Source organism: Centroberyx affinis, unplaced genomic scaffold (genome assembly GCF_046629955.1).
Source record: "Centroberyx affinis isolate AG114_WGS23_722 - 3 ecotype Tasmania unplaced genomic scaffold, CSIRO-AGI_Caff_v1 ptg003023l_1, whole genome shotgun sequence".
Classification (NCBI taxonomy): domain Eukaryota; kingdom Metazoa; phylum Chordata; class Actinopteri; order Beryciformes; family Berycidae; genus Centroberyx; species Centroberyx affinis.
The window spans coordinates 137,829-150,321 of NW_027281120.1; the positions used below are offsets into that span (position 1 = coordinate 137,829).

A 12,493-nucleotide genomic window follows, 5' to 3' on the forward strand; every position below is an offset into this window, starting at 1 on the left:
GAGAGAGGTCTGTAGGTCTGTTTATGTTAATTTCTGTGTCCGTACAGTAGGATGGGAAAGAATGGGAACACGTACATAAATTGACATACATCACATGTAGAATACATATGGTGGGTTTCTGTCACAATCTTCATTTTCCATCCATTTGTCTGTGTGTGTGTGTGTGAAAGAGAGAGAGAGAGAGATGACAGTGTACTAGTGCCTTTGGCTATGCTGAACTTCTCTCTGTAAAAGGACACAGTAAGCATTCATTAGCTGCACACTGGGCACACAAATGCAAAAGACATTAGTATAGCATGAGCATGAACTGTGTCAAGGTTATGGCCTACTACTTAGATGGACAGAGGGAAATTAAAAAAACAAAAGAGCCAGGGAGAGAGAGGAAAAGATTTGGCCTGTTTGCTCGCACAATTTTAATATTGCAGATTATGCAGTTTTAGTTTTTTTTATATATGTTTGTTTTGTGTATAAGCTTCTGTTTGTGTGGCCGCTGTTTGCTTTACTTTCACTACTGTATTTGTCTCAGGGTCTGTTGTCGGTGAGTGTTTGGTTTGCGTCTATTAGTGTGTGCCATCATGGGTGTGCATTCTTTAGTCTACTCAATGGGCTTTTACGGTAATTGAAGGCCCCTTCACAAGCCCAGTGACACCACTCACACCCCAATGGGATTAGCTACTCTGGCACTGTTGCCATAGACAGCCGTTGTTTCTGTCCATTCACAATAACAGGCTTGTTGGATATAGACAGGTGATTCAGTATGGGTGGATTCAGTGTCCCTGCTCTGTCTCTCTGATTCTGCCCTTGGCTACTTTCTTCCTGTATCTCTATTTCTGTCAGGATTTGACTGGTCTCTCATGTCACTAGCTGCATTTTAACTGTCCAATCTGAGGGTTCAGGCGTAGGAAATGTATTCATGTTGAAATTGCAGTAAAATTGAACAGTGTACTGTGTTTCTTGGCTGTTAATCTAAAAATTGAAAACATCCTGTTTCCCTTTGTATTTTTCTATATTTCTGTCTTGCATTGTTGCTGCTCTTTCTCTCTGAGTCATTCATTTTCCAGAACATAATATATATCTACCAAGTGTTTTTTTTCCCCCTGTTACATCCTCATATTTCTCCCTCTCTATATACATGTCAAATCAATCCTCTACCTGTCCACCACAGTCTCTATTCTGCTATCTTGTCTTGACTTCTAATGCAGCTTTTTGTCTAATTCATAACACACACACACACACACACACACACACACACACGCCACGCTGACAGTACAGTGTGGGTGTTCCTCTGCTCATTACTGTCCTTACACCCAGGAACCACTAGAATGGTGCGCCAATTTATCAGGGAGCGTAGCTTCTGTGTCCGTGTCTGGACTGGAAATATGAAGAATTATTGATACAATTCTCAAGCAGTATTAGCATTTCTGTGCCAACACTCCATTTGATCTTTTGCACACTGCACAGGTGATTGATAAAAGTACACTTTTACACTTACTCCTTACTTTTACACTTACTCCTTACTCCTGTTTTTTCTGACTGACAGAATGTATAAGGTAAACGTTAAATATGAAAAACATGTATTAATATCACATATGTACCAAGGAATTATGTCACCAGGTCTCATAGGACATCATGGTGTTTTCAGTCTCATGCATTTGAACCCCAATCCCATGATTGTAAATATTTATTTTGCCTTTATTTCACCTTGGAGTCACATTGAGGCAGGGCCTCATTTTCAGTGGAGCCGAGTTACATAGCAAGAGGTCAGAGTCAAATGTATTCATCAACATGCTCTTAAATGTTTCAGTAATGATGGTGACGTAATGAAAATAAATTACTGAATATCCAACATTGAATACAAAACCAAGTTAGTCCACTGAACTTGCACATAAATATGATCAACCAATAGATTATCTGTTTAAAGTGATGTTGAACTTTGGTAGTACTTTGGGTTGTGTAGCTACCTGGCCATGATATAATCCCAAAATCTGTGATGCTCTGTTATCTGTCTCCGGAAGAGGCGATTGGAGAATTGCGTTTTTTTTTCTCTACATTCACTGCCATAGTGCAGAGAAACAGGTCTGAAAATCACACTTCTAGCACATCACACGAACAAAGCAGGTTTTGACAATATATTTAAAAAAAAAATAGTCATTCTGCTGAAAGTGAATCGCTTTCTTTATGCTATTAAACCTTTCAGTTTGAAAAACACCCAAATTCTTCCGACTGGATTTCGGTGTAACACTTTAATAACATAAAGAAAGTGATTTACTTAAAAAACATTTCAGCAGAATGACTCATTTCTTTTTATACAGTATATTGCCAGAACCTGCTTTATTAGTGTTTTTATATGCTAGATGTGTGATTTTACAAAAGTTGGGAAAGAAATTGTATGAACAGACATTAATGCACACATGCATATACATGCATCATACCTGTCTGACTTCCTCACTCCCACAGTACAGTATGGTCAATGTCATTAGTGGGTATCCTAAAAGCTGTTTGTCCTTATTTGTGCTTGCAGGTGTTTTCTGAACGGATTCAAACTGTTTTGTTTTCAACTGTTCATACATTTCATGAATCTATTAGCACAAAAGTTTGTGTGATATTTTCCATGCTTGGAAGAAAGAAGAGTAGAGGAGTGAATTTTCAACAGGTTAAATCGTTTTTAAACAGACAAAGATAGTTAGAAAACTCTTTCACAAACTAACACTATCAGTACTTTATCCCTCTCACGTTCTGGTAAGCCTGCTTTCCACATGCCCACTTGTCTTTCATGATAAATACCACCAGACAGAAGATAAGCGGCTAATTTCACTCCCTTCGTCCTGGCTTGGAAATAGGAGCCCTGAGAGAGCCAAAGGGCAACCAAAACAACCAATCTATAACCCTGTCAGTGGCAATAGGATCGTACATCACACTGATGGAGGATTCTAGGCTGTTCGGAAGAAGCTTGGGCCTTCTAAGTCATCTTTTATTTTCTCATGCCAAACTGGAACCCTGGTTCAATTCATAAATCAGGAGTACAACCAACTACATTTTCAAAGCTTGAGGGTTGGTTAGAGGGTTGACTTTGAACGAAGGAGAGTGCTAAAGTGGGGGATATGGTTTTGTTTTAAGCATGTGTGAGCTTGTGTATGTGTGTGTGTATGTATGTGCATGTGCGTGTGCATTGTGTTTCTGTGTGCAAAAGTATGAAGCTGCCATTTCTCCTCAAGGATGATCACATTAGCTCATCTGTCTTATACCCTGTTCAAAACAAATGTCCCATTTTCACTTTCCCTTTTCTCTGTCTCTACCTGCAGGCCACCCACATAGTCCTCTAAATAAGGTCACCCTGACGTTGATCACCATCAGCACATGTGCCGTTGCCATTGTCTATGCTACGCAGAATTCCTGCCCCCTCATTGTCAAGGTGACCCTCCATGTGCCTGAGCACTTTATCGCTGATGGTAAGTGCAACACATCCAATAGACCTGGGCAAACTTTTCAACTGATTGTGAATATCGGAAAAAGAGATGCTCAGTGTTCATCACCTACCCCTACCTTCCTTTTTAGGATTGTTTTATTGCCCATTGTGCTTCTCTTTTACTAGACACCACATAGATTGGAAGGTTCACTACTTCTATGTTTGCACTCATTGCTAGTCCCTAAGGAATAAGGGCTTCAGTGAAATGCCTAAAATATAAAATGGAAATCATGTCATGCAGCTGAATTACTGTGCTGTACTCCATTCTGTTGGAGTTCATAAGTTCTATTTCTGCCAGACTCTCTACTAACAAGCTATACTTGATTGGCCTCCAAAGTGAAAGCATCATAACGGAAAGGATATTGAGCAACGAAAATAAATTAACCTGGTCTTGTCCTCAATTAACACCATCTCAATAAAAACTCACACTTTGCAAAATGTCGGAGTTGATAATATTGTTAGCTGTCGACAGTCTGTATGCTTACATGGAGACAGTAAGAAAAGATGTAAGCAGATGCAAATTTGAGATGATCAAATAAGTAGGCATTTAAGTGCCTGGAGACTCGCCACGCCACCTATTTTAAAATCCTGGTTGGCTAAGGGATAAGTGCAAGTTGGGTCCATGGGTCTGGAGTTGGCAGGATACCAGTGTTGTAACCGTCACTGTGAGGAGAGAGAGGGATTTGATGAAAGGAGAGAGGCCAAAGTAGAAAGCATGGAGGGAGTGGAGACATTATGAAGAGCTCAGGCAATTTAATTAATGATTGCCTTATCTCCTAAAGCTATGCATCCACATATCAGCAGAACAGGTGCTCTTGCCCCTAGGGCATCATTCTAGTCCACTTACACATCCACAAATCCACTTTCAGGTATGCATGTGCATACACAATAGGAGTGGAATGGTTCACAAAACTTACAGTTTGGTATGTACTTTATTTACAGGTGTAGGTGATGGTCTGGTACATTTTTGATAAAAAAAAAACTGCCATCTAAATCTATTTTATTTTTTTTGTTTTTTGTTTATTTTGTAAAATCAACTGTACAAATGTAACATTTTCATTTTTAAAATCCATAGGTATGTCAACACACGTATTGAGTGACATGAACTTCAGACTAAAAAAAATCCCTCTTTATTAACTAATAATAACGTAATTTTGAATATGTTACAGTTGATAAATGTAATGGTGAAAATGAAATCCATGCTAGGATTGTGTTGCCCAAACATGAATGGAGTACTAGCAACTTGTTTGAGCCAGAATACAGGCCAAATGTATCCTCTTGTAATAAATCTTTTCATATAGCAAGCCATTACTTTAAGTCATTCAGTTACATCTGTTCACAGAGCTTTTTGGAGTTTGAGAGGGCATTTCTGAATTAACAAGCTAGTGAATAACACTACTCCAACTAGCTGAGCAGCCAGCTGTTTAGATAACATTGACCGTTTGTAGTGATTTATGGCAGTAAATTCAACCAGTCACTGCCCACTCTACTAAGACTCACACTGTCTTGCACTGGCAACATCCTGTAACAGTGCCGAAGCAGCCGTTGTGTCGTTACACACAGCCATTACACATCACTATATAGCATGAGCCATAATAGCCTATTGATTGATAAAATGTGTAGGTCTAATTTATCACCTGATATGTACATTATTAATATTCCACAATACTGTATGATTTAGATGACAATATATAAACCTAATGTTAAACACTCACACCTATAAATGATATCATGAAATTGTTGAGAAGTAATACGTTGCTAGGTTAACATGGTGTACTGAAAAGATTAAGGCTACAAAAAAAAATATCTCTCCCACTTTACTAGTGGGCTCAGCTGACTCAGAAAAGTCTGTGTTGCAAAGTTGCAAAGCATGTAGAATTTTTATAAATGGAATTTTTTGTGCCGAATTTGTGTGTGTGCATGCAGAAAATGGCATGTTACCAGTGTAACTAGATGAAAGTTTCTCTTTGTCAGAAGAACCCAAAGACCAACATGCTGAGAAACAGTAGCACGTGATACTGAAATAGGCTACCGACTAAATAAACATATAAAGCTTTGGGGTATTTCCTGCTTTACACACGGGTAGAGCACAACCAGCCTTCCTTCTTGTTTAAAAATGTGATTGGTCACTTTTAACCTGTGAGCCTAAACCTCACATTATGATTGGCTGGAGGGTGGGGCTTAGCAGAGTGTAATGGGGAGGGCAATAGAACAGAATGGAGGAGGATAGAAGCAGTTAAGACAGTCAAGCGATTTAACACACCAAAACATAAAAGAGTGCTATCTACTTGATATTTCTTCGGTTGAGTAAATCTTCACATTTGTTTGGAGTAAGTAAATAGAAAGCGGCAAGTACCCTGAAGAGTTATTTTATCTGTTCAGTCTGTATTTCAGTATAAGGTGCTACTTTTTCCCAGCTTGGGTGATTTATGCTAGCATGCTTACTGTTGTGGGTGCTATACTCGGTTTAGCATGATGTTTGTCTTAATGTTTAAGTAACTGCAAGAAAATAAACTGATGTAGTTGTGTAGCTATACACTGCTATTAGCCACACAGATAGGATTTGAAACAGTACAAGCTAGACTGGCTGACTAGTAATAATGGCCAGCATATGATGTCAACTTTAGAACTTCATCCCCACCTGAATTTACGCCCATGGGTAAATTCATCATATAACCAGTAAATCTAAAACAGTTATTTACTTGCACAAGTGTTAATTTACCTGGGCGTACTGCCAAAATAGAATCAACTATGATAGAGATGGAATAAAAAAGGCAATTCAATGACTGAACGATGTCATCATTGTGCCATCTTTCATCTGAAAGCCATTTTCAGTGGTCATCAGATGCAAGTAAAGTAACATTTACTCATTTATGAATACTTAGGTATTTAAATATGTTTAACTTGGATAATAACAAATTACTAGCAAATCGTAAGGCAATTACAAATCATTCATTTCATTTCTTAATTCTTAGATTAATTAATAATGAATCAATAGTAAATAATGATTATTTTGCCCTTTAGTAGTATAAAGTGTTAACAAATTTTGTAATGCATTATTGATTACCTGAAGGAGAAATTTGTCTCTGTTTTCCCTCCTCCACAGGGAGGAGGTCACAGTACAGGGTCAGGTACAGACAAATGGAGCTGGCAAGAATTCAGTGTCTCACTCAAGTACACTTAAATCCAGGCCTCTCAGTTGAAGTAAGGTCTTTGTAATCATTAGGCCATCCTGCTGCCCTGCAGTTTAAATTAGGTTTTTCTCTTTTTCTCTAGACATGAATCTCTCTATTGGGATAAATAAAATGTCACATTACACTACATTATTAATATTGCCTCTACAAATTTCCCTATGACTCAAATGTGATTTTTTTGATGCCTATTTTCTAGGCTTGTCTAACTAAATTTTAAAATCCACATTTGGGTCACAACCAAGTCTCACAAACCATATAACTGCTATTAGGATCTATATCCTCACAGAGAGCTGAAACACAATCTCCACAGTGCTCCCTTTGGAACCAAAAGTCATTGGCATCAATTAGGGATAATCTGTTTAGTGATCAGAGTCTAATGATTGGTCTGGAAGCAGTAGGGTAGAATGTTAAGTCAGTGTCAATGAGCATAGTGTTTACTGACTCGTTTGTGAATTCCTATAGCTCCTATAGTCATTCCTCTACACCAATTACCCAGGAAATCTCATCAATATCCACATTATAGGTCTTAATCGCCAATTTAAATTCTGCCCAACCAGGATGGGAATTAAAATTGCAGTGAAAAGATTTAACTACTTTCCAATTGACTTTGTAAGAAATAGAGTTGTTAAAAATCCTTAACAATCAAACCTTATTCCAGCTTTTGATTTTTCTTCTAGAAGGGAAATCATTTTGTGTTGTGTTCTTTCCAGGAAGTAGTTTTGTGGTGAGCATGGGCAGCTTCCTGGATGTTTCTAATTGGCTAAACCCAGCCAAGCTTACCCTGTACTATCAGACCAATTCGTCCACCCAGTGGGTCAGAGACTACTGTGGCCAGAGGACCACCGAGCCCTGCGAACAGCTTTGTGACCAGGACACAGGTTAGTACATAAACACACACACACACACACACACACACACACACACACACACAGATTTTTTTGTTATACTTTTCCTACATATATTCTAATCTGTGTCTAAAAGTCTAAAATCTAAAATATTTCTCCCCCATCTGATTTACCTAGTTGATCTGAAAAAGCACACATTATTATTGATGCAACATCTCCAACATCACTTTTACATATTAACAAATGACAGTGTAAGTCAACAATTTTCAAATGTTGCAGTCGCTTAAAAGTATTACATTCATGTTTTGGATAAACTGACATCTCTGGTGTTAAGTAAACTGGAAACACAGGTGATGGTAGCTGCCATATTGGTCTGAAGTACACATTACTGTATTTAGCTTCAGTGTGTACATAGCTTGTGTGTACTGGTGGAGCCCCCACCATACGACCAAGCTGATATCCCACTTTCTCTCTCTGAAGTGAGTCGCCATGACGTCAATTACCATAAGTGGTGATCGTAACCTGATGAATGCCTATCTAATGTTGTAAGATAAATAAATATATGGGAGCAATGACAGCAGTGTGCGGCGATCTCTTTCTTAAATACTTCAGCTCTACTACACTCCGGCAGCTGCTAAAAGGTTTATGGGATGCGCGTATGGTCATCTTCTCTTTTTTAACATGATAAACTGAATCAAATCAGATGGAAACTGGCGTTTACAAACACAATCAAAGCAGTAATTAATAATTGCAAAGCTAGTGTGCAAGTCATATTTCTTAAACATTTTCATGTTTCCAATGATAATTCATGCCCTGGGACACAATGTAACTTTATCTATAGATTTTTTTTAATAATTAAATTTATTTTCATTAGTTAACATTAGTTTTTACAATATACCGTCTGACTAGAGCAGGTGGTGCTTTTATTAATAGCTTTCACAATATGCAAATGATCAAAAGGGTGGGAGTTCGGGGGAAAACGTTAACGCTAATAACATCCCGGTATTTCACATTTATTAATGAGAAAACACCCGGCGGCCTGATGCTTTGGGTTTGGTAACTACACCATGTGTGCCGGTGGAGCACCCACCATACGACCAAGCTGATATCCCACTCTGTCTCACTGAGAGAGACGCCTTGACAAAATCCAGCTATTGTGTTATGTGTAGAGGAGCACACGCCATTTCAGCATTGGGACACAGGGTTTGAATTCCTGAAATGTAAAATGAGAAAGAGCATAGCTATACTATGCTCATAATGAATCCATGCTAAATGTCTAATTAGGGGGCTTCCTTGTGGCTCAGTGGTCTAAGGCGTTTACCATGTAATCCTGACATCCTGGGTTCAAATCCAGTCCAGGACCTTTGTCACATGTCATCCCCCTCTCTCTCCCAGTCTTTCCTCTCTTTCTCTCTTTACTTTGAACTATCAAAGGCAAAATGCCCCAAAAAATATCTTTAAAATGTCTAATTAGACTGTTAATAATGAGCATCAAAGTGCAGCCTTTACAATATTTATTGTTGCTTTGTCGTCGCAAGATCATGATCGTTCCTAGACCGCTGACAGCCCCATAGTAGGCAGGATATAAAGATCAGATATAATTTGAATAAGGCAATGAACTTAAGTTCTGCTTTCAGTGATAGCAAATCATTTGGCAACACCAGAGGACCACTGTATAATATGATCCCCCAAAACCAGAAGGAGGAGCGTTATCTGTAAAGACTGGAGGGGATGCAGATGGGAAATATTCTGTGCTACTAAATGTACCTAGCTAATGTGTAGCAACAGCATTTGTGTGTGCTCTTTACTGAGGTAACAACCTCAGCCAACCACCTGTTAATGATTCAGACTTTGTAACACATGTAATTTAACATGATAGTAAAGAATGAATCCATTAAACATTGATACTCAGCTCAGGTGAAACTGCAGTGGCAGGAGGGAAGAAGGGGACCTCAGTCGGGTCAGCAGGGGCTGCACTTCCTCGCGTTCTTAGCAGTAGTGATGTCATTCACATGCAACATAATCTCTTGGGAAGAGGAAGGTGAAGCAGGGTAGGATGAAGACCACATACAATTGGAACAGTTATCATGGCTTAACCTGCTGGAGCTGTAACGTTACGGGCATACAGAGCTACGGAAATACTGTCCGGTTTTATTCATATTGAACAGGAGCTACGATGGCGGCACAAGTCATTAGCTCCTCCTTGGTGTCATCAAATGAAATGCCTGTGGCTGCACTTAAAGTATCAGTATCAGTATCATCTTTTTATAGTTTATAAATAGTTTATAGTTTATAAATATAAATATGATTTTGTAGTTTTTATTTGACAGCACTTTGTTATGGAGGCTCTAGCGTGCTAACCTAATTATCACAGACTAGTTCAGTGATTATTATTGATTAATTCATAGATATATTTAAAAAAAAAAGAAGTTTTTATTAAATGATTAATTAAATTCACATTCATATTATACAATTAAAAAAAATACCAAAAAAAAGTATTAAAATGTTAATTAAATGTGTCAATTATTAATTCCATTTCATTATTCTGTCTTTAAATGCTGAATGAATTACTGCATTTATAAATGGATTTGTAAAATGAATTTATTTTAAAATGGCATTTTACATACATTTTACTTTTTGTTATTCCAGTTACTAATTTATTTTCCTATTAATTTTCCATCTCATAATGCACTTACATTTTACACTTTATGCTTGGGCCAAACTATTTTTTAGATGACTCTTTTTAATTATACAACGTGCAGTGTGCCACAACCAGAGCCACCAGGCAGCCCACACACCAAACCACATCATCAGCAGAGGAAGTCAACCAAACATGAGGCCAGCATCTGACACGGAGAGTGCAATAAACCCAGCTAGAACAAGCCACGACAGGCAACACCGCATGTACTATTCAGTGCAAGCAGAACAAACCACGAGCAACACAAGTATGCTATAATAAGCCCTCAAAATCTAAAGCTCAGCCTCACCATGCCATTAGTCATTGAAATGTAAAACTTGGTATAGATAGGTATCTGGATATGCTGAATATTTTTACATCGAGGACCCATAATTCTCATGAGTCAGAATGACGCCAAATTTGGCAAGTACATTAACTGATTAGGCCTTTACTTAGCTTATGAAAAACTAAGGGAACGGTGTAAAAATGGCCAAGTTAATAACCTAGCATTTTTTAAATTTGCACAAAATTTTCAATGAACTGTAAAAGCATGACAGTAAGTCATCAAAGTAATCAAAACATTTGAACCTCTGCATCATTAACACAATTGTAAAGATATCTACTGAGCCAAATGTTGATATGTTGACGCTGGACAAAATACAACAATCTGAACTTCTGTTGTGTTGTAAGAATAACACACTCCTATACCCACAGTGCCTCGCGAGTCGCAGGGCAGTCAGGGAAATCAGTGTTCATTGCTGCTAGCATAAAAAAATAAGCTGGATTTAGGGAAATAAAATAATGGTAGCACTATGTTCAACTGACTATGTTGCAAATTGTCACCATTGTAGTTAGTCCCATGATAGTTCCAACAATGTTGTTTATGGCATTATTCAGTGTTTGGAGCAGTGTTTCCCCAGTATATATTCTACTGTGATGGGTCGCCACAGTAAGATTATGATCCACCCTGCTAGGATATTTTCAAAATTGTTTTTTTTTTGGCTGAAATGGTGTCACTTGGTAGGCTATATTGACTGCATTTCTATACTCCACTGCGCAATATCAAATGTATTTCACACCTTCATGATCAATGTGACAAATAGTGCGGGCAGAGCGACTTCAATTTAACTTTAATTTATCTCTTCCTCATTTTCATCATTTCACTGAGCAAAAGGCTATTTCATACTTCCTGGGATATGAAATGTCATGTCATCACAACTAATTCATGCAATCACCATTCATGCAAGACCGTTTACAGTTTTGGGATGCACGTTTGTGGGCATAGTCGCCTAAATCAGCATTATTTTTGGTGGAGGGGTTCTTTAAGAATCCTCATAGGCTCACTAAAAGGGCATTACTAACTTAACCATCCAACAACGTTTTTGAGGAACAGTATTTTTGCTAACGACGGTTCTTCCAATAGAACGTAAGACTATAGTTAGACATCTCTTTTGGGAAACACACCCCATGATGGAGGGTATTGAGCACATATGAATACAAATAGAGGAAGGTCATCTGCATATAAGGATACCTTGCAAATGATATTCCCACAAGTTATCCCCATGAAAACCTGACAGGATTTATGTTTCCTGTGATTATCTAGTTTAGGCAATTTTTAAGTCTGTGAAATTTGTACCATATTTTCATACGGTACAAAAATGAATGGTGGAAAATGGCTTCTTCGGAGGGTAGGAAAACAAAAACTGATATTTCCAATTGTGCTGACTGTGCAGGAATAATACAAAGGAAATAGATGATTGATGATTGAAATAGATGAACATAGATGATTGACACAAACTAAAAAAAACTAACAATTGCCTTGGGACCCATGGGTCCTCTCCAAGACACACCCCACTCAGCCATAGAAACATCACACTATGTAAATAGTGTTTTTCCAGAAAAAAATTGTATAACAGCAGCAAAGTATTGCATTGAGGTATTACTAGTGAACAAACTTCCCGTCATTTTCTTCAGCACCTGCAATTTTTAAACAATTTGCTCTCTTCAGTATAAATATTCATTAACTTTGATTTGTTCTGCTCTATTGGATGTAAAAAAAACAAAAACAAAAACAAAAAAAAAACAAGCACAGATCCTGTACAGGCCCACAGCATGTGTTCAATTCAATTAAATTCAATGCAATGCATTGCGACACAGTTATCGGTTAAATTATGTAATTCCACTAATGTTACTTAAATACCACAAGGTAATAACGTTACTACTATTAGTAGTTTGTAGGGCAGCAGAAAATGTATTATCAAGTTACTGTTTACAAATCTCCTGTAACTAACACAGGAGAGTTTGGAACAAA

The 12,493-nt window shown here is 37.8% G+C and overlaps 1 protein-coding gene across 1 annotated transcript in view; it reads left to right on the forward strand.

The window, feature by feature from the left end:
* The window catches only part of LOC139659153 (astrotactin-2-like), a 169,443-nt gene that overhangs the window by 128,944 nt on the left and 28,006 nt on the right, over window positions 1–12,493 (forward strand). Inside the window, exons 6-7 of the mRNA XM_071537373.1 lie at window positions 3,303–3,449; window positions 7,371–7,538. Coding sequence (XP_071393474.1) covers window positions 3,303–3,449; window positions 7,371–7,538 — 315 coding nt within the window. The remainder of the gene's footprint in view (window positions 1–3,302; window positions 3,450–7,370; window positions 7,539–12,493) is intronic.